The sequence below is a fragment of the Haliaeetus albicilla genome, chromosome 30 (assembly GCF_947461875.1).
Source record: "Haliaeetus albicilla chromosome 30, bHalAlb1.1, whole genome shotgun sequence".
NCBI classification, from domain to species: Eukaryota; Metazoa; Chordata; class Aves; order Accipitriformes; family Accipitridae; genus Haliaeetus; species Haliaeetus albicilla.
The window spans coordinates 767,637-793,031 of record NC_091512.1 but is presented as its reverse complement, the minus strand read 5'-3'; the positions used below and the strand labels follow the sequence as shown (position 1 = coordinate 793,031).

Sequence of the window (25,395 nt, the reverse complement as noted above, 5' to 3'; positions counted from 1 at the left end):
CTGGAAAAGGCAGAACCCTCTTGCCGTGCCATAACTGCAGGGGAGGCGGGAAGTCTGGATTTGTGAGACCCATGGCAGTGCAGGGAGAGAGTGGTGTGTGCATAGCAGCGAGTGTGGTAGAGGCAGGGAGAGGACCTGAAGTAGTGATTTTGAGGCAGCAGAAGGAGGAGGACGTGCATTTCAGTGCTGGGATACAGAGCTAAGTACAGGAGCAAAGCAAGTCAGGGACTGGGATGCTTTGGGTGCCAGAGGAGCATTAGCTGGGTATTGGAAGAAGTCAGACAGGTTGTGGGGAACTCCCAGGCATTGTCAAATCCTCAGGTAACCATAGCTTTGTGTTTGATGGGACAGCCAGTGAGGACCAATTAGCGCATAAAAGTCACTTATTTGCTGGCTTAGGAGGCAGACAAGGATGCTTAGCAGAGAATTACCAAGGTAATTTATTCTCTCATTTTAGCTGTGCCCTAGCCTAATGCATGGAGGACCCCAATACAGAGGAAAGCAGGGTTTGCCTCTGTTCCAATACAGCTGTAGAGACCAATCCAATTATTCATGTTAAGGGATGACCCCATCATTTATTAGTGCTCGCGTAATCGGTGTGTACTTGTCCCACACGGGATCAGTACACGCTGGACCTGTGCAGGTGATGCAGAGGTATGGTCAGTGGTGTGTTCATCATCATTGTTCTAAACTGATGGCCGGTGCAGGTGGAGGATGCTTATCCTGGATTCTGGTCGATTACGGTTCATGCATGGTTCATGGCTATATGCCTGGTTTTTAGAAAGGTATATCTTCCATGCATTTATTGTCATTATGGGGTGTTCTCAGTCATGAAAAGCTGACTTAGGTTGGGTCTTCAGGTCACATTGACCCTGAGGTAAAAGCTCATAGTGTCAGATCATGTTCATTCTCCTAAGCAAGTTGTACTGCAGCTAGCGTCTAGCCTTTCACAGGCATCAGTAAAGCTTGGGAGATCCCAAGGTCAGGGTGAGGTGGGGAAACGGGGGGAGGAAGCTAAAGTCTGCATGGAAACTGGCACAGGCATAGGACAGTGTAGGACTGTCTGTGGTGCAAGCATGTGTGACATGCTTCCTGTTCATGCAATGCCTGCAGCTCTTGGGCGAAGAAGGAGCAGACCTTGCCTCTCTGATGGCATCTGATGACTGATGCCTCTGACTGATGGCTTTAGTGTATGGCAAACAGGCACCAAACCGCACTCTCTGTGATGCCGTCTGGGACGTCTATGACGCACCCACCCTGAATGGGAATTGCTTTCCTGCAGCTCCTGTGAGGTCCCTGCAGCCTTGGCATCTCGAGTAACTCTGTGGCCCTGGAGTTGGACATTAAACAGAGGACCTGCCCTGAATTCTGTTAGGCAGTGTGGGGACGAACCTGGGACATATGCCTTTACAGTCAGTGGAGGTATAGTAAATTCAGCTGATGGAAAAGAGAGAGACCCAGCTGTCACTATGGTACATGACTGCAGTCGTTCATAGGAATACCTGTATTAACTGCCATGAAGATAAGGAGTAGGAAAAGGTTCTTTTGGCCTTTATTTGGGTATAAGCTGTGCTGTCACTTGGCCAAAGCAATTTCCCACCAGCCTCATACAGGATTCCCAAGATGTTACCCTGTCTCTATGAACTTCTGCGTTACAGTTTGCTGTTACCTACATGTATCTTGGACCACCTCTGGCAGTTCAAATGGCACCAGGGTTTTGCCTCTGAACACCTGACTCCTGCCTTTCTTCTCCATTAATTCAGATGGGAGCTGAGACAAGGAGCTCACCTGCAGGTGTCCATTTTGCTCACACGTGAAGTGAGGCAAGAGGAATCCCACCTCCTGTGGCTTTGTGGTGTGCATGGAAGGGAGCTGAGCCTCCTTCAAATGCCATGAGTAGAAATGCAGGATGAGATGCCTCCATTGACCCCTGGATCCCTTCCCTCAGCAGGGGTAAAGGAGATCCCTGCCTGCCTCTCTCTGGGTATCCTGTCTAACAATAAGACCACAAAATGTGACATGTATATGAAACCTTGTCTCTGAGAGGAGAATTTTATTTCAGGAAAGAAGTGATTCTCCTTAACTGAGGAAGGCAACACAAGTGTTTGCCTCAGCCTGTTTCCCAGCAGGTTCCCCGTGAGCACGAGGGACACCTGGAGGGAGCCCAGAGGGGGCAGAGAAAGTGCTGCCTTGGGCTGGTCCTCTGCTGCTGAGCTGGGCTGGGCTCCTGGGCTGGAGGGAGCTCATGGCAAGCAGGCAGCACTGCAGAGAGACAGCTCTGCCCAGGAGCAGCTCCTCTGCAAAGCGCAGCAGGGCTGAGGGCACTGCCTGCAGGCACCAAGGGGAGAGAAGTGAGGCAGAGAGAGATGTTAAAGGCAGCCTGGGGTGGGAGGACAGAGAAGAGCTGACTTGGAGAAAAATCTTCACAGCCCTTAACAGGGTAAGTGCTTGCTGCAGGGCAGTGCAGCTGTGGTTCCTGGAATGATCTCCTAAAGCTGGAAAATCCCACATCCTATAGGATCTGTCAAGAGGACTCTCACAGTTTGTGCAGTGTAGAGAAAAAGGACGTGCTATGCAACACAGCTTCCCTGCTGCACCCTCAGAGGGACAGGGCATGTCAGCTGCCTTCACCCGGGGATGGCTGCAGAGTGTGAAGGTGGGTGTGCAGCCAGGGGTGCCCAGGGCTGTCCTTCTGAGCAGGGTCCTTGCAGCCAGGGGGCTGTGTGCTGGGGCAGGGACTCTGCCGCTGGCCAGGGTAAGTACTCAGCCTGCCTGGGGAGCTCAAAGAGCAGAGTGGGGAGCAGCTGTGGGTGGAAAATAAACTTGCGTCATGGCAGGGTCCTTCTGCTGACAAGAGGGTGCTGTGTGGATCGGGGCTGCTCACAATCTCCAGATCACCCCCAAGATATTTCCGAGGGCGTTTTTCAAGGGCAAGGTGAAAGCAAGGATTGCTATAAACATAAGCAGCTTTCCTGAGTTTGTTTTTTCAGTTTACTACTCTTGGGATATTTTCAGGAGAAATCGAACAACTGTTGTCATGCTTGAACAGCTCACTGAGACTCCTGAGCTGTAACTCTGAGGGGTCAGTAAGTCTGATAGGATCCTCCTGAAGTAGAGCACAGGGACTGAGAACTACTGCCTGACTGTGTTGTTGTCTGGGAGGTGGCATGTACAGCTGGGTAAGGGTAACTCTTTCCTGAGTGCCTGGCTGCCTCTTCCTTTGCCTCTCTGAGCCAGTCAATCACTGCACTTTTTCTTGATTCTCCACTAGTCTGTCATTGCTATTGTTATCTTGTTCTGGCTGTCTGTTTCTCTGGGGTGGGAGTTTCAGCTGCAGAGCCACACACTGAACTTGTGGGTCCTCCCATGCAGCTGTGACCATGGGAACAAGGTTACAGGTGTCCAAGCTCTCCTCCAAGCTGTGGGGCTGTGGGCAATGCAGCCTGTGTCATTCCCTAGGAAATGAGCTGACTCTCCCTTCCTGAGATACCATCATCAGGTCACTTGGCTATTTTCTTGGGTGTCCTTCCAAGCTGTGAGCTGCCCTCCAGGATGCAGGTCTGTCCCATAGTGTCTTGGTGTTTCTGAATGCCCCATGGAGAAGCACAGAGACAGCAAGATTGAGGAAATGCTGCTGGGTTTGTGAAATGAACCATGTGTGTCCTTGGCAAGAATTTGGGTGCAGAGACCTTGAGAAAGGGGGAGACACTTGGTGCTGGGCAGTGGGTGTCGCTGCTTTCAGGAGTGCCTGGAGTATATTCGTGTTAACACAGGGGTGTGATTACACTCCATCTCAGAAAGGTGAGAGCTCAGTGTAGCTGGCAACATGACAGAGTGACAGATCAGCTCCCCTCCCTCTGCACTAAGCCACAGGCAATCCTCTTGCCTCACAGGACACACTTTGTTTTCTCCGAGTGATGCAGAAACGATGAGGGTTTCTGAAATGCAAGAAAATTACCAGGTGAGATAGTGGAGAGCTCTAACCCCTCCAACCTCTCTCTCAAACACTCTTTTGATTGTGGTTTCTTAGCCCTGGGAGTGCAGATGCTGACAAGCACTTTTACATCAGGAATAGTTTCATGTGACCAATTCAAACACCAGGACTGACACCACACCCCACCCACCCCCCCCCAAAAGACATGATTCCCAGAAACCCACTGCTGCAGAGCAGGGCTGACTCCTTGGCAGCCAATGGGCAGAGGTCCTGCTCCTCACGACATACGCAGCCAGCACCAACCAGAGCTCCATCCACAGAGCTGAACAGAGATCTCATTGAAATGGAAAAAAAGCGGTGAACATATATTTTGACAAATGGCTTTGATTTTGGTCAGAGAATAATGCCCTAACTTGTCACTGTCCTTGCCTCCCTGTTCAGTGCTCCACACCCAGAGGCAGCAGATGTCCAACAGCAGCTCCATCACCAACTTCCTCCTCCTGGCATTTGCAGACAGGCGGGAACTGCAGCTCTTGCACTTCTGGCTCTTCCTGGCCATCTACCTGGCTGCCCTCCTGGGCAATGGCCTCATCATCACTGCCGTAGCCTGTGACCATCGCCTCCACACACCCATGTACTTCTTCCTCCTCAATCTCTCCCTCCTTGACCTGGGCACCATCTCCACCACTGTCCCCAAAGCCATGGCCAACTCCCTGTGGGACACCAGGGCTATCTCCTATGCAGGATGCGCTGCACAGGTCTTTCTGTTTGTCTTTTTGATGTCAGCAGAGTATTTTCTTCTCACTGTCATGGCCTATGACCGCTACGTTGCCATCTGCAAACCCCTGCACTACGGGACCGTCCTGGGCAGCAGAGCTTGTGTCCACATGGCAGCAGCTGCCTGGGGCACTGTTTTCCTCTATGCTGTGCTGCACACTGCCAATACATTTTCACTACCCCTCTGCCGAGGCAATGCTGTGGACCAGTTCTTCTGTGAAATCCCCCAGATCCTCAAGCTCACCTGCTCAGATGCCTACCTCAGGGAAGTTGGGGTACTTGTATTTGCTGTCTGTTTAGCTGTTGGATGTTTTGTTTTCATTGTGCTGTCCTATGTGCAGATCTTCAGGGCTGTGCTGAGGATCCCCTCTGAGCAGGGAAGGCACAAAGCCTTTTCCACCAGCGTCCCTCACCTCGTCGTGGTCTCCTTGTTTGTAAGCACTGCCACGTTTGCCTACCTGAAGTCCCCCTCCATCTCTTCCCCATCCCTGGACCTGCTGGTGGCAGTTCTGTACTCGGTGGTGCCTCCAGCCTTGAACCCCCTCATCTACGGCATGAGAAACCATGAGATCAAGGATGCCCTGAGAAAACTAATCACTGGATACTGTTGAGAAGAAATGAACTGCCTGTTGTCTTTTGCATAGGACTCATATCTCATTACAAGCCCAGCCTGTCTTCTGGTGGGTTTTTTACGGTGATTTTTGCTTTTGAGTGTGGTTTTTGATTGCTCTTTTTGCTTTGTTTTTCTTATCTGAATACTTTCCACAATGAAATGTCTTTATTCCTCTGGTTTCTAATTCACACCCTATCCAGATTTTGTGTGCCCCGCAGGCTGTGGAAATGAGGAGGCGTACCCTCTGTGTATTTACCCAAAATAAAGGGCCCTCAGTGTCTTGTTTTTCTGAGATCCTTCCTCCAAGACCTTCTCTGCAGCTGCAGGGAGCAGTGCCTGTGTGCACAGGGGAAGAAGAAAAGAGTCCTGGCACAGCAGCACTGCCTGGGAGCACCAGCGCTTGGTCTTTCCTGAGTTTTCCACTTCCATGCTTTCCTTCTGAACCCTTTGGTTGGTGGAAGGCCTAAGTGGTCTTCAAGCATGGTTAGAGTCCTGCTGTGTGGCAGGTCTGTGGCCACCAGCAAGGACAGGGACTAGGCACTTGTGTGACAGAGCTGGCCTCCATTGCAGCATTTCCATCATACAAGGGGATTTCCTCAGGCCTTGTGCCACAGATGCCCCCCACCTCCTTCGGTCACCCCTCTCCACCCCCGAGGAGCTGCTGTGCCCTTCAGAGGGTCTGGGGCTGCGGGATGAGTGCCCAGAGCTCTGCAGCACCCTGTGGTGGGCACTGCTGTGGGGTCATGCCAGACTGGGCTGTGCTGGGCAGAGGGCAGGGGAGGTGCAGAGAGGTCAGGGGAAGTGTTAAGAGTTTAGGGGGAGCTGTGCTGGGCTGGAAAGTTCCCAGGAGAGAAAAATATCAGTGTATAGCTTGTAGTGTGTGACCATGCAGGGCAACAACTCACACCAGGGGTTTGTGGTGCAGAGGCAGGGCTTGTGGAAAGCATGGAAGACATGCAGATGCAGGAGACAGGCAGCCGGTCTGTGCCGTTGGTGGTGTGGACAGACATGGAAGATGGCTCAGGGTCTTTGTCACTCCCAGTGTCTCTCATTGGCCATTTCCAGCACTTGCTGGTCACCCCAACTTTACAGGTGAGTTTTGCTTTGAGGCCATCTCCATCTTCCTGGTGGTCCAAGGACTGGTTTGGGGGAACAGACAGCCCTGTCCAGCTTCTGTCCTTCTGAAGACCCTGGAGCAGAGCTATCTGCAAAGCCCCATGTAGGACAAGGCTGCAGCAGGGCAGGGGTGGGGGCAGGTAAAAAGCATGAATTTCTATTGCCTTTGTTGTGGAGGTGTGTGTGTAGGAAAAGAAAAGCTCACCTGAAGATGCTGTTTGCAAGGGAATTCAGAAGCAAACAGAAAAGCTTTGGTCACTTCTGAGAGACCAAGGCTGAACAAGGGAAATGCAGGGCTGCTACTGAATGGGGAAGGTGATTTAAGAACAGCAGACACAGGTGGGGCTGAAGGAATGAATGCCTGCTGTGCCTGAGTCTTTACTGAAATGGTCTCCAGGCCTCTGTGCTCAGGGAAAGGCTCCAAGGGAGAGGACAGCATGCATTGGCATGAAAGTCAGGAAATCCTGCAAGGACTGATGCAAGTTTCTGCCTCTGCAGGGGACTAATTCTGGCAATGACACAGGCAGGGGGCTGCCTGGCTGGAAGGAGGACTTTGGGAAAGGTCTTGGTGGACAGCGGGATGGACAGGATGCAGCCGTGTGCCTTGGAAGCAAGGAAGGACAGGAGCACCCTGGGCTATACGAACAGGAGCACAGCCAGGTGATTGAGGGAAGGGATTATAGAAAACACTGTGTCCAGATTTCAGATCCCAATATAGGAAAGATGTTAGCAAGCTGGAGCCACTTTAGCAAAGGGCCCTCATAATGATCCGAGGCAGGAACACTTTACCTGTGAGGAGAGGCTGAGGGAGCTGGGCTTGTCCAGCCTGGACAAAGGAAGATTTTGGGTGAAAGATGTAGCAGCATTGCAGTGTTCGCAGGAAGACTGAGTCAGGCTCGTGTCCATGGTACAAGACACAAGGACAAGAGGCAACAGGCTGAAAGAAGGCGGTTAGTACACATATAGAGAAATACATTTCCAACATGAGGATAGTCAAATGCTGGAAGCTGTTTCCCAGGGAGTTTGTGCCAACTCTGTCCCAGAAAGTGACTAAGGCGTCTTTGGATAAAGCCCTGAGTAATCTGGTCTGGCCCTGCTTTGAGCAGGAGGTTTTTTCCAAAAAACCTCCTGAGTTCCCTTCCAGCCTGAATGATGCTGCCCTTCCTTCCCCTGCATGTTTTCAAATTAGGGAGAGCTCTCAGGGTCTCCCTGACCACAGAAATAATTCACATCAGGTGCAGGGATGATTTATATGTGTCCCCATACATACAGCCCTGACCATATCTAGTATCCATCAATATGTGGTTTTGAGATTTCCCCAGGTGTATCAGTATCTATTAAAAAAAAAGAAAAAAAAAGAAGCATTAACCTTCCAAAACATAAATATATGCAACACAGCAGTCCACATCTTTGGTAGCAGATTGGAAGTGGTGGCAGGGGTAGCGGGGCATCCTGCTGAAGTGAAATAAGTTGAGTTTTGATTCTGAGGTGGCAGAAGGAGGACATGTATTTCAGGGCTAGCATACAGAGAGAAATAGAAGATTCAAGCAAGTGTGGGGCTGTAATAGCTTGGGTGAGAGAGGAGCATGATCAGGGTATTGGAAGAAGGCAGACAGGTTGTGGGCAACTCACAGGCCTTGACCAATCCTTGCTTAACCACAGCTGTGTGTTTGAAGCAACAGCCAATAAGGACAGAAGGGCACCAGTATGGCTTGGGAGATCCCAGGGTCCAAGTGTGGTGGGGAAAAGGGGACGTAGCCAAAGTCTGCCGGGAAAATAGCACAGGCATAGGACAGTGTAGGACAGCCTGCAATGGGGATGATCAAGGGCATTGCTGAGCTGTGGTGCTGCAATGGAGGGATACAGGCTCTGCCCAGGGAGCAGCAGGGAGGATGAGGACTATGCTCCCTGTATGAAGGGGAAGCTTGGATTTGTGGGGGTCCTCTCTGTGACAGACAACAGGTTGGACTAGCTTTTGTCATTTAGGATCAGAGCAGGAGTCAGCAAGAGTGACCCTGTGTTTGCAGTCACAAACTGCTTGCTCAGGGAGAGGAAACAGAAAGGGTCTTTTGTCAGCAACCCCAGGAAGTGTCCAGGTTCATGAGCAGGTTCCTGTGGTGAACAACTTCAAGTGCCCTGGCATTCCCTGGCAAGGCAAAGCAACAGGGTGCCAACAGCCTGAAGTTGGCTATTGGGACAACTTCTTCAGACAGCTGCCAGGTTGGCACCAAGGGTGATTCTCACCTAGACCTGATCCTGGCCAACAAGGAACAGCTGGTTAGGGATGTGATGATATTCAGTGTCAGTCTTGGCTGTCATGGCCATGAATTAGTGGGAGATGAGACACCAAAGGGCAGTGAGTAAGGCCAGCAGCAGGGCACAGACCTGGGACTCCAGAGGAGAAGACTTGGACACACTCAGGAGACTGAGACAAGTGGTGCCATGGGAAGCAGCTCTGTTGGGTGAAGAAGCATGGGAAATCTGATAGGCCTTACAGTAGAGCCTCTTCCAAGCACAAGAGTGGTCTCCCCAAATATCCTTGCAGAGAAGCAACCTTCTCAGAAGGCTGCTTGTGTGAACTGACTGAGCTCCAGGGCAAAAAGGCAGCAGGCAGGAGGTGGAAGCAGGGAAAGCTGCAGACAGAATGCCGAAACCTTGTCCCAGGATGTAGGGATGATGCCAAAGCCAAAGGTCCCATTGTCTTGAGAGATGCAGGGGAGGATAGAGGCAGGAAGATGAGCTGATACTAGTTCATTAACAGTAAAAGAATAGACAGGGATCATGTGGGCCTGCTGCTGAACTTCCAAAGTGTAGGAGCAGGTAAGGCTGAGGAACGGAATGACTTCTTTGGCTGTGACTTCTGCCAGGCCTTTGTGACTGGTGACAGGACCCTGGAGGAAAACAAGCAGCAGTGAGTGGGGATCAAGTCAGAGGTTACTTGAGGAAAGTCAGCCTTGAGCAGTCCCTGGGAGGAGAGGGGAATCATCCAAGGCTGGGGAGGGAGGAAGCCATTCTTGTGGCGAGGCTCACTCTGCATCACTTTTGACAGATCCTGGAGATCAGGACAAGTCCCTGATGGCTTCCAAAGAAGTTGACAGCTCTCTTCCAACACAGGCCAGAGGATGACCAGGGGAACAAAAGGCTGTTTGACCTCATATTGGAGAGCACTGTGTCCCTGAGCATGTCCTCCTGGATGATATTTCTGGGTAGATGAAGAGGAAGGCAACTGGGCATGGCCAGCATGGATTTATCCAGGGTGGATCATGGTAGACCAAACTCATGGCTTTCCAGGATGAAAGGGCTGTATTTCTGGATGAGGGGAGATCAGTGGGTGACTTTATTATTGTGTCCAGGACATTTGGAGGGAGGGAGGGAGGGACGGGCGGATATATGGATGGATGGATATAGAGATGGGCAGGAACTGGGATTGATAGTCAGTCTCAAATGATCATGAAAAATGGGTCATACACTGTCTGGAGGCCAGTAACAAGCAGGCACTGCAGATGTTTGCATCTTGACCGCCTGTCTCAGCCTGGGAGGTGGCGTTTCCCCCTAATGCGGGGTGGCTCTGCCAGTCGAGTCACATGGGTCTAGCTGGTGCAGAATCTACTCGAAGACATTCCTGTAAGCCAAATCTGTTGGGATTTGTGGCAGTACATTCCCCCCCCACCCCCAACCCCACTCCCATCCTGCCAGCAGGAAACAGAACTTCTGCAGGAAGGGAGAAGGGGAAGGAAACCCTGGAGGCTGCAGGTTGAAATTTGAACTGGCCAAATGAGATGCACCAGGTACACCGAGGTGACCCTCCTAGCCAATAGAATTAAATGACTACAGGTCAGATTCAACAGGGGTATAAATGGGGTCCCACCGGAGGATACGTTGGCAGTCCTCCTTGGAGCAGCAGGTCAGCACTCAGGGACTCCCCCTCGGGTTGGGGCACTGCCCGAGGTAACTCCTCAAGGGAGAGAGCCCTCAGCTTTTAGGAGAGTGATACGCGCGTTTTGGAGCCATCACTTTACATCTTGGGGATTCTTAGGTCGGCCGTGTAGTATTAATTCTCTTTACATCACTGAGCCTGTGGTTTTATAAAATGTTACCGGATTTCTAACTAACTTTTGCTGAAGAATAAATCTGAGTTTTAACACCTGTTGGATTTGGTTAGTTGTGCATCCGTAACAAGGACAGAGTCTGTCTCATTGGAATGAAGACCCCTGGAATGGGGTGGGTGACCCTTGACTTCACATCCCTAGTTATCTCCTGAAGCTGGAGTGGGACCTGGTGGGGATCAGCACGACGGTTATAGACACAGGTTTAGGCCCACAAGTCCAACTCCTTCCAACTGCTGGAAATATGGAGTCTGCTGAAGACCGGTCGATATCATTGGGCCAAAGAGAAGGATGTCAGAAATTCAAGGCTGGCCTAGGGGAGATACTGTCATTGTCTACAGCTAGCTTATGGGATGGTGCAGAGGGGAATGAGTCAGACTCTTCCCAGGTGGGCACAGTGGAAAGATGAGCAGCCATGGGAAAAAGTTGGGCCATGGGAAATTCTGACTAGGCTTAAGAGAAAGGCATCTGCACTATAAGGTCTGTCAGGCACTGGGAACATGCACCCAGAAAGGCTCCAGGATGTCCACAATGGAGACAGTCAAGCCTCAACTAGACGTAGTGCCATGGGTGTTTTTGGATCATAATGGATGACTACCTAATATGGGTAGAAAAGGAAGCCTGGGCAACAGCACCCAAGGTGCCCAACATTAGAGGGGATCACTCTCATTCCTGCCTTCACTGACAATGGAGCCACAGGTACTTTACCCTGCAGGGAATGAAAAATGCGTGGGTCTAGGTATTGCAGAGTCTGCTTGAAGACACTCCTGTGTCCCAGATACATTGGACTTAGTGCCCGTTTGGCTATTCAAAAGAGAGCATTTCATTCACTTTGTCTTTTTTTCCCCCTCCGTGAATCAGGGGAGCTTGTGACTTCAATGTGTGACTTGCTGTGTGCAAAGAGCAGATATGGACAGATAGAGTGCAGGGCAGGCAGTGTTTTGGGGGGTCCTGGGATCTCTGCTAACACAAAAATGTGGGTTTTGTTCATCTAAGGCTGTCCGCTGTGGGAAGTGGACTTCAGAGGAGGTAACGTGGACTTGATATACAGCCGTTGAGTGTATTGCATCACTGCATGCCTGTGTGCAGCTCGTTCTCCAAGCAGGAGGCAGTTGGTGCCCACGGGCTGAAACATGCAGCTCCAGACTTCAGTGAAGAAAGCTCAGATTTGAGCAAGGCTGCTGTAAGTGCCAGGTGGTTGAGAGAAAAGGTGGGGCTGGGGGTAGGGATGAAGAATGACCAGAGATTGTTCAGACGTAAAGGGTCTTGATTTTTGTATACATTCAAACTCCTTTAGGAGGATCAATATGAATTGAGGATTTCTGATATCACATAGTTCATGAGCAGAAAAATAAAGAAAAGTGGGAGGAAAAAAAGAATTCTTTCTTATTGTTTAGTATTGAACTCTTTCCACTTTGACTACACTCCTGAAATCTCTCTAATTAACCACATAAGAATTGAAGACCTAAAGGAAAATACTGCACAGAGCCTTGGCTCGTTAGGGAGTTTTCATGTTAATGAGCCCTCTGGTGCCAAGTTCCTGAACTGCAGATCCTGAAAGATTGAACAAGCCTCTCAAGAAGTAAAAGTGATCATTAAACTTGCAAAGTTTCTGAGGGTGTTAGCAGGCTCCACTGAGGAACATCACTGAAGAGACTGTGGAGGGAATGACCAGACAAGGAGACGGTCCCTGGGGGCTGGTGAAACAGGAAGTCAGAGGCACTGGTTACAGGTGGAAGATCAATTGTGGAGGTGGCTGTGAAAGGCCTAAATGTGTTTCAGCAAGCAGGATGGCCAAGCCCTGAGCTACATCCCCCTGGGAAGATGTAGCTTTCCATCATGGGATGCTTACAGCTCTTCCTGGGAGCAGTTTGATGTGGGGGGATGTGATGCCGAGTGAAGGACAGCGGTAAGACACCTCCCAGGCTCTTTTGGCCATCGGTGAGGAGGGAACAAGGGCCTGGGGCTGTAAGGAGCTGGTGTCCTCGCAAGGGCTTCAGTGGAAGAGACAGCAGCCACCGTGGAGATGACAAGGACTTCCGTACTGTTGGCGGGGAGGAGGGGGGCAGCGCACAAAGGCCCTGTTTGCACCACAGACAGTCCTACACTGTCCTATACCTGTGCCAGTTTCCCTGAAAACTTTAGCTGCCTCCGCGTTTCCATACTTCACCCTGACCTTGGGATTTCCCAAGCTTTACTGATGCCTGTGAAAGGCAAGACTCTAGCTGCAGTACAACTTGCTTAGGAGAATGAACACTATCTAACACTACGAGCTTTTACCTCAGGGTCAATGTGACCTGAAGACCCAACCTAAGCCAGCTCTTCATGACTGAGAACACCCCATAATGACAATAAAAGCATGGAAGATTTACCTTTCAAAAAACCAGGCATGTAGCCAGGAACCAGGCATGAACTGTAATGGACCAGAATCCAGGATAAACATCCCCCACCTGCACTGGCCATCAGTTTAGAACAATGACGATTAACACACCACTGACCATACCTCTGCATCACCTCCACAGGTCAAGCATGTACTGATCCCGTGTGGGACAAGTACACACCGATTACGCGAGCACTAATAAATGATGGGGTCATCCCTTAACATGAATAATTGGATTGGTCTCTACAGCTGTATTGGAACAGAGGCAAACCCTGCTTTCCTCTGTATTGGGGTCCTCCATGCATTAGGCTGGGGCACCGCTGTATGCACAGCTAAAATGAGAGAATAAACTACCTTGGTAATTCTCTGCTAAGCATCCTTGTCTGCCTCCTAAGCCAGCGAATAAGTGACTTTTACGCGCTAATTGGTCCTCACTGGCTGTCCCATCAAACACAAAGCTATGGTTACCTGAGGATTTGACAATGCCTGGGAGTTCCCCACAACCTGTCTGACTTCTTCCAATACCCAGCTAATGCTCTCTCCCGCACAAAGCGTCCCAGTCCCTGACTTGCTTTGCTCCTGTACTTAGCTCTGTATCCCAGCACTGAAATGCACGTCCTCCTCCTTCTGCTGCCTCAAAATCACTACTTCAGGTCCTCTCCCTGCCTCTACCACACTCGCTGCTATGCACACACCGCTCTCTCCCTGCACTGCCATGGGTCTCACAAATCCAGACTTCCCGCCTCCCCTGCAGTTATGGCATGGCAAGAGGGTTCTGCCTTTTCCAGGTTCATGGATGTTTCTTGTGGTCCATCCAAGTCTGGGGAGTGAAGGAGAGGAAGAGAGCAAGGTCAGCTCATGAGGCATGACTGAGCACAGCCACCCCTAGCAGCAGGCATTCCCTATCTGCCAGGTAGAGGCATGCACACAAGATGGAAACATCTCCATTATCCTTGACGTGCACAAGAGGGGCATTGCTTCCTGCCATCTTCCCAGGACAAACCTCCTCCTCTTCCTCCACTCACACAGATCAACTGCTTTCCATTTCTGGGCTCAGACATGGTTGTAAGGATTTGCTAAAGCCATCAGCCATCACCTTGTTTCTGACTGACATGCCCTGAGTCTCTCTCCCAGGCACACACATGGCCAGTCACCGCTGCTCGGGGCCCCACTCGCTCTTCAGAAGAAGCTGGGCAGAGCTGCCCATTTTCCTCGTTGCAGGCACTGAGCCCAGCTGGAGGACAGAGATAGCCTCACAGCCAGACTTAGCATAAACTGGGTGAACAGCCAGTGCTAGAAATGGCTGGTGAGGGAGGCTGGGGGGGTGACAAAGGCCATGGGCCACCTTCCCAGTCCATCCATGACACCAAGGGCACAGACAGGCCTCCTCTCTCCTGCACCTGCATGTCTCAGCCCCCATCCAGGAGCCCTGTCTCTGCACCACAAACCCCCTGATGCGAGGCCTCGCCCTGCACGGTTACGCAGTACAAGCTTTACACAGGTGTTTTTCCCTCCCAGGAACCTTCCAGCTCAGACCAGCTCCCTCCAAGACCTCCCACCTCCCTTTCCCTCTCTCCATCCCAGACCAGTCTGGTCTGGCTCCACAGCACTACTTGCCACAGGGTGCTCTGGGCACTCACCCCAGAGCCCCAGCCCCTCTATAGGGCAGGAGGAGTCAGGCCAGAGGTGGGTGGGCAGAAGGGAAAGGAGGTCAGTGGCACACTGTTCCCCCTGTTCTCCTCTCCAAGATGCCCTGAGAGGTCTGCAGCCTCTTTGTGCCATCCTGTCTCCCCAGGCTAGCACAAGAGCCCTAGCCCTTGTGGTCCTCAAGAGCTCCTAATCCCCCAGAGACAAAGCAGCCTGCCCCAAGCCGGTGCAGCCAGAAAGGTGTTTTTATTTCCCATTCATTCCTGCCATGCTGAGGATGGATCTTAGACAAAGAAGTTGCTACAGGTCCATGTATTTTGCTTAAATAAAACGGTTTCCCATTTCTACAAAGTCTCAGTGTCATGCAAGGTGGGTGGATATTTAAAGGGATGAATAATTATATTTATTTGAAGACAACATCATCAAAAGTGGAAAAAGGGAAAAACAATGTAAAGAAGGAAAGGCAGACTTGGCCTGTCACGACATACACTGGGAGTCACGTGCAGAGGAATGTAGGCAGTCTATGGCTGCTGAAAAACATTGGTTACCAGTTTTCTCAGGGCACCCTTGAGCTCCTGGTTCCTCATGCTGTAGATGAGGGGGTTCACTGCTGGAGGCACTACTGAGTACACAACAGCAAACACCACATCGAAGGATGGGGAGGAGGTGGATGGAGGCTTCAGGTAGGAAAACAGTCCAGTGCTGATAACCAGGGAGATGACAGCCAGGTGAGGGAGGCACATGGAAAAGGCTTTCTGCCGTCCCTGCTCAGACGGGATCCTCAGCACGGCCCTGAAGATCTGAACATAGGACAGCACAATGAAAACAAAACATCCAAAATCTAAAAAAGAACTTAGTATAAGAAGCCCAGCTTCCCCGAGGTAGGCGTCTGAGCAGGCAAGCTTGAGGATCTGGGGGATTTCGCAGAAGAACTGGTCCACAGCATTGCCTTGGCAGAGGGGTACTGCAAATGTATTGGCAGTGTGCAGCACAGCATGGAGAAACCCACTGCCCCAGGCAGCTGCTGCCATGTGGACACAAGCTCTGCTGCCCAGGAGGGTCCCGTAGTGCAGGGGTTTGCAGATGGCAACGTAGCGGTCGTAGGCCATGACAGTGAGAAGAAAATACTCTGCTGACATCAAAAAGAGAAACAGAAAGAGCTGGGCAGCACATCCTGGGTAGGAGATGGCCCTGGTGTCCCAGAGGGAGTTGGCCATGGCTTTTGGGACAGTGGTAAAGATGGAGCCCAGGTCAAGAACAGAGAGATTGAGGAGGAAGAAGTACATGGGGGTGTGGAGGCAGTGGTCGCAGGCTATCACGGTGATGATGAGGCTGTTGGCCAGGAGGGCAGCCAGGAAGATACCCAGGAAGAGCCAGAAGTGCAAGAGCTGCAGCTCCTGCGTGTCTGCAAATGCCAGGAGGAGGAACTCAGTGATGGAGCTGCCATTGGACATCTGCTTCATTTGGGCATAGGGACCTGTCCAAGGAGGAAAACGCAGCAAGGTAGGGGAGACTTCTCTGAGAAGAATCCAAGCCATTTCCCATAGATATTCCTTCTGCTACACACACCCCATTTTCTTTTTCCAGGAGACCTTCCTCATCTCCCTGGCTGGAGCCCTGGTTGGTGCTGGCTGAGTGTGCAGTGAGGAGAAGGGCCTCTGGCCACAGGATGCCAAGGAGACAGTCCTGCTCTGCAACAGTGGGTTCACAGGAACCGTGGGGGCAGGAGACAGTCCTGCTGTTCAACTTTGTGAGATGAAACTGCTCCTAACTCAGGTGGTCTTGTCAGCATCTGACCTCCCAGTACTAAGGAACAGGGACGGCAAAGGCAGGGTTTTTTACAGTTACTCCATGTCACCTGGGAAGTGTTCTTGGACATCAGAGACCCTCAGCATTTCTGTGGCACTCAGGGAGAACAGAGTGAGTGCTACAAAGCAAGAGGATTGTCTGCGGCTTAGCGCAGAAGAAGGGAAGCTGGTCTATCCCTCTGTCTTGCTTCCAGCTGCCCTGAGATTACACCTGTCTGAGATGGAGGGTGCCCATGTTACCCTGAAAAGCCAGCAGACACTACTGAAAGGAGAGGGACCCACTGCAGACCACTAAATGCCTCACCCTTTCTCAAGGTCTCAGCACCCTGTTTCTAGCCAAGGACACACACGGCTCATTTCATCAACCCAACAGCATTTCCTCAGTCATAGCATCTCCGCACTTCTCTTTGTGGGCTTTCAGATAACAGAAAGATGCTTATGTGAAAGATTTCCATGCTTAAGGACAGCTCACAGCTTGGAAAGGCACCCCAGAGAGATAGCCAATGTCCTAATGATTACATCTAATCCAGGGAAAATCAGTTCATTCCTCAGCCCCACAGACTGCATTGCCCACAGCCCCACGGGTGAAAGCTGGGACACCTCATTTCCATGGACACACCTGCACAGGAGGACCCACAAGGTCAGTGTGTGACTCTGCAGCTGAAACTTCCATTCCCAGAGAGCCTGACAGCAAGAATGAAATAACAACAAACCAACACAGACAGCTGGAGAAACATGGGAAAATACAGTGAGGCTCTGGCTGAGAGAGGCAAGCAGAGAGGCAGCTGGGCACTCAGGAAGCATTACCCTTACTCAGCTGTTCAGACCTCCTCCCAGACACCAACACTGCCAGGCAGATGCTCTCAGCCTTGAGCTCTGCAGTGGGAAATGCGCACGTGGCTGGAGAGCTGCACCCACGGCTCTGCTGGAGCTCTGGCTGCTGAGAAGATGGTTCATGCCTTGGACCCCCCAGCTCTGAGAGCGGAGGCTTTGCTGGGAGGGAGAGAAGACAAAGGGGCTTGCTCAGAGGAAGGGGTCTGCACTGGAGGAGATCATACGGAGTTTTCTGTATTCTCTCTCCCACAATGTTTCTGGGTTTTGTTTCCTCTCATTCCCTGATCATATTCTTGCTGGGTGGAGGTTTTCCTCCTGGGAAGTGTTTTCCTATGCCATTTCTTTTCCCTGTCAGCAATCACAGACCCCACCCCAACCTTTGCACACCCATCTTGGACCTACAGAAACCTGCCTGTTTACAGAGCACTGGCTGGGTGCATGTTCCTGTTGCAGGTGCAAAAGGGCAGATCAGAACAACCCTGATGGGTCCAGAAAACGGGGTGCTGCCCATAGGCAGAGCAGTGGCTCAAGGCACTTTAACAGGCTCCTAGCAGACCTACTGATCACTGTGCCCCGGTACACAGCCCCCTCGGGCAGAGGGACCCTGCTGTAAAGCACAGCTCAGGGGGGTGCCCTGCACAAATGCCTTCACACCCCTGCAGCCATCCCCAGAAAAAGGTAGCTGTCATGCCTTGTCCTTCTGATGGTGCAGCAGGGAATTCCTGCTCTGGAGCACATCCTTCTTGTCTGCTGTAGAGAAGCTGTGAGTTTTACTTACAGAGCTCACAAGCTGTGGATTGTGCCAGCTTTTGGAGATGCCTTCAGGATACTCTTGTGCATTGCCCTGCAGTCAGAGACCTACCATGTGAAGATGTGTCCTGCAACAAGCCCTCCTCTGTCCTCCAACTGCTGACTGCCTTTAACCTCCCTCTTCCTCACTTCTCTCCCCTCAGTGCCTGCAGGCAGTGTCCTCAGCCCTGCTGCGCTTTGCAGAGGAGCTGCTCCTGGGCAGAGCTGTCTCTCTGCAGTGCTGCCCAGTTGCCATGAGCTCCCTCTGTCCCAGGAGCCCAGCCCAGCAGCAGAGGACCAGCCCAAGGCACTATTTCCTCTGTCTGCTCTGGGCTCCCTGAAGATGTCTCTGGAGCTCTGGGGCTGACAGCTCCTGAAGGGTACTGGGGTCACCCCTGGGGAACATGCAGCAAAATCACCTGAAGTAATCACCAACAGTAGAGACTGATTCCAGCAGCATGGTTTGCCCTGCCAGAGTGTGGTTCTCTGTGACAGGTGTCAACGTTCCCCTCTGGACATTGATATTCCTCACCACAAGAAAAGGGACACACAAACAGGGCCAGGGAGGGCCTTGGCTTCCCTTGTGCAGGCCAGGGACTCAGCTGAGGCAATGCAGGCTTCTCATCCTGACCAGGAAGCCCTTGGGTTGAAGCAGGATTCAGCTCCCTGCTTTGACTCCACAGACCCAGAGGAGCTGGCAATCCTCCTGCTTCAGTTCAGGTGTGCACAAAGGAGTTGCCAGCATGTGAGCCCTGCTCTGAGCCCCTTACCTTTAGTCAGTGGGGACTCAGGTGCTCACATACAGATACTTTGTGATGACTGAGGTGCCAGAGGTGGTCCAAGACATGTGCAAGTGTTTGCAAGCCTTGATGGAAAATCTCTGAGAATAGCCACCTCCTCCCTGAGCATCAGCTGAGGGCCAGAGGAGGAATGGAGATATCTTGGCCACCCACAATGACATCAGACCTTTAGGGCACCTGAACGTGCCTTGTAAAATATCTGAAAAGCCTCTAGTGCCATGCCAGGTGCCTGGGTGCAAACACAAGTCCACTCAGTAGGCAAACACAGCACCCAACCTCCAGGAAAGCCATGCCCTCTTAGAGCTGGTGGGGGGCAGACACCCCAGGGCCTCCCAAAGGGGTCCAGTGACTATGTGCCACTACCTGAATGACAGCACCACGGCATTGATGCAAGGCCATGCCATCTACACCCATGGTGATGCAGGGCTGGGAAGCAGATCACATCAAGGTGCCCTCCCCTGTGCCTGTGTTCTCAGCCCTGGACTATTCTCCTCTCTCTGAACCTCTACTCACCTGCCTACTACTAAGAAGAGGCAAGCTGATAATAATAGAATCACAGACTCATAGGATCACAGAATCATAGCACGGTTTTGGTTGGAAAGGAAACTTTAAAGACCATCTAGTTCAAATCCCTTGCTGTGGGCAGGGACATCTTTCACTAGATCAGGTTGCTCAAAGCCCCGTCCAACTTGACACTGACAATGATGGGGCATCCACAACTTCTCTGGGCAACCTGTCCCAATGTCTCACCACCCTCACCATAAAAATTTTCTTCTTATATCCAATCTACCCTCTTCAATTTTGAAAACATCACCCCTTGTCCTGTCACTACAGACCTTGGTAAAAAGTCTCTCTCCACCTTCTTAAAAGCCTCCTTTATATACTGTATGGCTGCACTAAGGTCTGCTGTCACAGATCCTGATTTAGAATTCTGCCAACCACACCAATTTGTCGCAGACAGGTGATTTAGGCTGCTTAAAGAACCACTGCCAGAGGTATCAGCAAAAGTGGTTTTCTTGAAACTTAACAAAGTTTGATGGCAAGGTTCATTCTATCATTTACTGCACAAAGGATATAAAAATGATTCAAAATTACCAACACAGAATCAAAGGTACCAATACAAAATCTGTTTAGAGCGCTATAATACAAGCTTATACGTGATATTGGCCACTTCCCAAAGATCTGCAGAAGGTAAGTAGTCTCTCAGCCTCGAGAACCTTACGAGATGTCCCAGCTCAAGCGGAGATCACTGCCATGCAGCCAGCTGCTTAGCAGGGAGAGCTCAGAGAAGGCTCACTTAGGCTGTCATATTTATGGACTAAAGTGGTTGGCTCATGGCCAAATTACATGCAGTGGAAAAGGTATGCATGAGACTCCTTGCACCCACAACTTTCTTTGTTCCTTGACAAGCGAGTCTTGGAGGAACCACCCGCTACACATGTGTTAATCGCATGATCGCTGGTCCAGTTCCCAAGCCCATATGCATCAATGTTCACCATGTCACTCTCTCCCTGTGTGGGTTTCTAGAGAACAGCTTGGAACTAGAGAGGTTCTTGGCCCCGTTATACCTAGGCCTTTACCTCCTTTGGATCCTGAACCAAACTACCACTAGTTTGGTCAAGGAGTTGAGTGCATCCATCCCAGGGGCTCAGCTCCCTCCCGCTCCTGCCACAAACCCACAGGTGGTGGGAATCCTCTTGCCCCAGTTCAGGTGTGCACACAATACAGTCCTCTGAAGACTGGAAGAAATCACATGTCCCTCCTATTTCCAAGAAGGGCAAGAAGAAGGACCTGGGGAACTGCAGGCCAATCAGCCTTACCTCTCTCCCTGGGAATGTAATGCAGTAGCTAATCTTGGAAATATTTCCGGACACATTGTACTGGTTTTGGCTGGGGTGCAGTTAATTTTCTTCCTGGGGGCCTCTATGGTGCTATGTCTGGGATTTGTGACCAAACAGTGTTGACAACACACCAATGTTGTAGCTATTGCTGAACCGTGTTTGCACAGCATCAAGGCCCTCTCTGTTCTCTTTCTTCATCCCCAGCGAGTAGACTGTATTTCTTGGTGAGGGAAGAGCAGGGGATGTCATTTAGCAAGTCAAAGATTTACACTGTCTATTGTTGTCCATGTCCTCATCTTGGGGGGGGGGGGGGGGGGCAGTGAAGGCCTCTGTGAGGAGACACCAGGGGCTGCCTCCATGCCAGACACATCTGGTTCCAGCTAGCTCCAAAATGCACCCACCACTGGCCAAAACCTGAGCCCATCAGCAAAGCTGGGGGAACCTCTGTGAAGGTATATTTAGGAAAGGACACAACTGCTAGAGTGGGAGAGGAGCGAGGAAAAAATGTCTGAGAAACAGCCCTGCCTGCTTCAGACCTGAAACCAAGGTCAGTGAAGAAGGATGGAGAGGAAGTGCTCCATGTGCCAGAGCAGATGGTCTCCTGCAGCCCATGGAGAAGACCACAGTGGAGAAGGTAACCCCTGCAGCCTGTGGACAACCCAACACTGGAGATGTTGGATAATTCCTGAAAGAATGGTGGCTTGAGGAGAGCCATGCTGGAGCAGGTTTATGTCAAAGGACTGTAGCTCATAGGAGGGACTGCATGGGAAAAGTGTTCGAAGGAAGGAGCAGCAAAGAGGAACTGGTATGGACTGACCACAACCCTCCATTCCCCATCCCCTGCACTGCTCAGGGGGGAGGAAGTAGAAGAGTTGTGAGCTAAGGAGGGAAGTTGAGCAAGGGAGAAAAGGGTGGGGAGAGGCCTTCCATGGGCAAGGAGATAAGGTCTTCCTTATCTCCACCAGCCCCACACTTCTTCCACCCTCAGCCTTTGCAACTGCACATGCCTGGTCTGCCCACATATCTTCGCCACTGTCACGTTTGTACAAGGCCCACGCACATCTTGGCACACACCAGTGTAAGCTGGCCTCCACCAAACCTGGAGCCCAGCTGGCCTTGGAGACAGGGAGGGGCCAGGTCCCCTCTGCCCAGGGCTGGGCACGGCTTTTCCCTGGGAACCTCCCTGAGGACCTCTCCTCCTGTGTGTCAGCCTGTGGCCTGGCACGGGTGGCACAGGGACAAGGGCTGCTGGGGCAGGGCTGAAGTAGCTCAGCTGGGAGAGCGTTAGACTGAAGATCTAAAGGTCCCTGGTTCAACCCCAGGCTTCAGCAATAAGTTGCTCCCTTTGATTTTTGCAAAGCCCATCTGCCGCCTTCCAGCCTTCCCCAGCCTGCTTGCTTCTTCACCTCTTGTCAGAGCACTGTCCCTGCCTTGTAGCTGCAGATCTGCGGCAAAGAAGGAGCCTTCCTCCAACACCAACAGTCCCCAGCCTCCCCCTGGGCAGGACTCTCCATTCAGTGCTCCGCTGGGGTGCTCTCCAGCTGTCCCTCCTTCCCTGCTCCACACAGATTGGGATCTTTCCTCTGTGGGGTCTCTGCAAAGACCCTCTCTCTCCTGCTTGTCATTCTCGATGGTGCACAGACTGCTCCCATCCTCATACACCTCCTCCACCTGGTCCTCAGTTGCCAGATCTGAGGCCACCATTGCCCCAGGCCCAGGGAGAGAAACTCCCTGGAGCTGAGGCCTCCATGGCAGCATCCTCCCTCCAGAGGTCTGTTACCGCGAGACCTCTGATGTGCCCAGGACAGCTGACAAAGCTGTGCTGAGGATCAGCCACTGTAGTGCCTGGGCACCAGTGTTATTTAGTCACATGCTGTCCTGAGCAGAGTTTCTTGGCCCCCACTGCAATGATTGATGAAACACCTATGTTGCTCCTCTCTGGGAATCAGCAGGGACATACAGAGCACAGGGGGATCCCTCTGGGGCCCCACACGAACATCGCTCTGCATCAGTTCATGCTTGCTGCAAGGGCACAAGTTGGGACACAAATGCCAGCAATGGCTCCCTGCTGTGGTCGAGACAGACAAACGACATGAGACGGGGAGCCAAAGGAACCTTAGTAGATATAGTAGATATATGGATGTAGATAGGAACTGTTTAATAATTCTCTAGCTTGTAATGAAGTTAAAGGAATTTCAATAGAGGTACACATGGCCCAGGGGGATGAGAGGTGATGTTTAACGTTTGCATTGTTGAGGCTGGCTAGGACAGGAGATAGTCCCTGATAAGAAGCAGAAGTCGACCCCAAGAACCAGCCAAGACCGGCCTTGTGACTTGGATAAATGCCAATGAGTGACTGAGTCTGCGCAGGGACAGAAGGTTAAGAGTTCACCGCGAAGAAGACATACAGCCTTCATCTTCACGACCCCTGACGACCACCACAAGGAGGCACTGTGCAGGTGCAGTTGGGAGGAACTTAGGGAAATGACTTCTTGGAACTAATTTTAATTTGAAGCGGGGATAGGTCATGCCTATGTATAGGTGTATTGTGAAACTCTCTATATATGTAACACTTGATTGTATAAATTGAAAGCGAGCTGCCGAGTCAGGCACGTATGACTTTAGTGGGACTACCCCCCATGCTGCCCAGCGCTGAATGAACATACCTACTTTACAGTCTCACTGATTGTGATCTGTTTCCACATGTCAGACAAGTACGCATTCTTACAGTACAAGCAAAGAAGGATTTTTTTTATTACTACAAGCCAGCAAATTTATACCCATTATACTTATTACCTTGTACATATGTCTGTCCCTTATTGCTCAAAAAGTTGTCAGAAGTTGTTTTTCTCACCCCTCATTGGGTGGCTTTTTCAGGCTTCTTATCACAACTGCAAATAGTCAATACATTCCTTAAACTTAGTTTCCCAGGCACGCTTCTCATCCTTTCTTGTTCTCTCATGGGAACACTTTAATCTTGTCAAAGTCAATATCCTCCCCAGGCCCCTTGGTCAACCGGAGGTCCTCCACAGACCGGGACTCCCAAACCGTGCAAGCGGCGTAGAATTGGCCTTCCAACCGGCGCCAGTGGAATAGACCTGGCCTCCCTAACCGCGCGGGCGGGGTAGGCCTGGCCTGCCTATCCATGCGGGTGGCATAGACATGGCATCCCTACCGGCAAGGGCAGGGTAGACGTGGCCTACCTAGCCGAGTGGGCGGGATAGACCTGGCCTCCCGAACGGCACTGGTTGGATAGACCAGGCCTCCCAAACCACGTGGGTGGGGTAGACCTGGCCTCCCTGCCGGCACTGGCAGCGTAGACCTGGCCTCCATAGCCGAGCGGGCATGGTAGACCAGGACTCCCTAACCGAGCGGGTGTGGTAGACCTTGCCTCCCTAACTGCGCAGGCGGGGTAGACCTGGTCTCCCTACCCAAGTGGGCAGGGTAAACTTGGCCTCCCTAACTGCACTAACGGTGTAGATCTGGCCTCCCGTCGGGCGCCGATGGGTTAGACCTGGCCTGCCGACTGGCACCGGTGGGGTAGAACTGGTCTCCCTACCTGAGTGGGCAGGGTAGATTTGGCCTCCCTACCGGCACCAGTCAGGTAGACCTGGCCTCCCGAACGGTGCCGGTGGGGTAGACCAGGCCTTCCTAACCGTGCGGGCAGGGTAGACATGGCCTCCCTACCGGCAAGGGCAGGGTAGACCTGGCCTCCCTGCTGGCTCCAGAAAGGCAGACCTGGCCTCACTAGCTGAACAGGCAAGGTAGACCAGGCCTCCCTTCCGGCAAGGGCGGGGTAGTCCTGGCTTCCATACCTGAGCGGTGGGGTAGACCACGTCTCACTACCGGCAAGGACGGGGTAGCCTGGCTTCCTGACCGGTGTTGGTGGGGTAGACCTTGCCTCCCTATACCGCGCGGTATGGCCCCATAACTACTGGGGCCGGTGTGCTAGACCTGGCATCCCTAACTGCACGTGCAGGGTAGACCTTGCCTGTGGACACATATTTAGCTAATGGTCACAAGAGCAGTCCAGACGCCTTTAGAAGGCCTTGAACAAAATAAACAAGAAGACAAAAAAAGAAAGATGCCAATTAGAAGAACACAGGTGTGCATTCCACGATAAAGTGAATTTGGCACAAAGAACCTCAATTTGGCAGTTTATCTTGACCAATTAGACTGAGACAAGTTTCGCATGTTTTAGTTAGTATAATCAATTATGTCCTATGTTTATGCGTGTGTACAGTGTTGATATAACAATCATTAAGTGTAACTAGGCGCGTGGACAGCGCGTGAATATTGTGTGTAACCAATAGTAAAATAGCTAAGCGCATGTACAGATGTAACCAATGTATAAAATGATGTCTGATGCTCTAGTAAAGGGTCTTGAACTATGATTATATTGATCTGTCGTTGAGTCCATGATTATGCTCCCACACTTGCCAACCTAACTGCACGGATGGGGAACACCAGGTCACCATAATCGCACCGGTGGGGTAGACCTGGCCTCCTGAATGGAGCTGGTGGGGTAGACCTGGCCTCCCTACCCATGTGGGTGGGGTAGACCTAGACTCCCTACTGGGGCCAGTTGGCTAGACCTGGCCTACCTAACCGCACATGTGGGGTAGAGCTGACTTCCCGACTGGCTCCCATGGGGTAGACCAGGCCTCCCTGACCGCGAGAGCGGGGTAGACCTGGCCTCCCTAGCCATGCAAGCGGGGTAGACCTGGCCTCCTTACCCGCACGGTTGGGG

At 51.7% G+C, this 25,395-nt stretch overlaps 2 protein-coding genes and 1 non-coding gene across 3 annotated transcripts; 2 read left to right on the top strand and 1 right to left on the bottom strand.

The window, feature by feature from the left end:
* Positions 1-4,398: 4,398 nt before the first annotated feature.
* On the top strand, positions 4,399-5,322 carry LOC138682962 (olfactory receptor 14J1-like). The gene has a single exon (XM_069774492.1). The coding sequence runs from the start codon at positions 4,399-4,401 to the stop codon at positions 5,320-5,322; it is 924 nt and encodes a 307-aa protein (XP_069630593.1).
* A 3,676-nt stretch (positions 5,323-8,998) lies between these two features.
* LOC138683013 (olfactory receptor 14A16-like) lies at positions 8,999-15,859 on the bottom strand. Its single transcript, XM_069774534.1, has 2 exons — positions 15,122-15,859; positions 8,999-9,331 (listed from the first exon to the last, which is right to left on the bottom strand). The coding sequence occupies exons 1-2, from the start codon at positions 15,857-15,859 to the stop codon at positions 8,999-9,001; spliced, it is 1,071 nt and encodes a 356-aa protein (XP_069630635.1).
* Positions 15,860-21,903: 6,044 nt separating this feature from the next.
* Positions 21,904-21,976, top strand: TRNAF-GAA (transfer RNA phenylalanine (anticodon GAA)). The gene has a single exon. It is a non-coding gene; the product is annotated as a tRNA-Phe (tRNA).
* Positions 21,977-25,395: the final 3,419 nt, after the last annotated feature.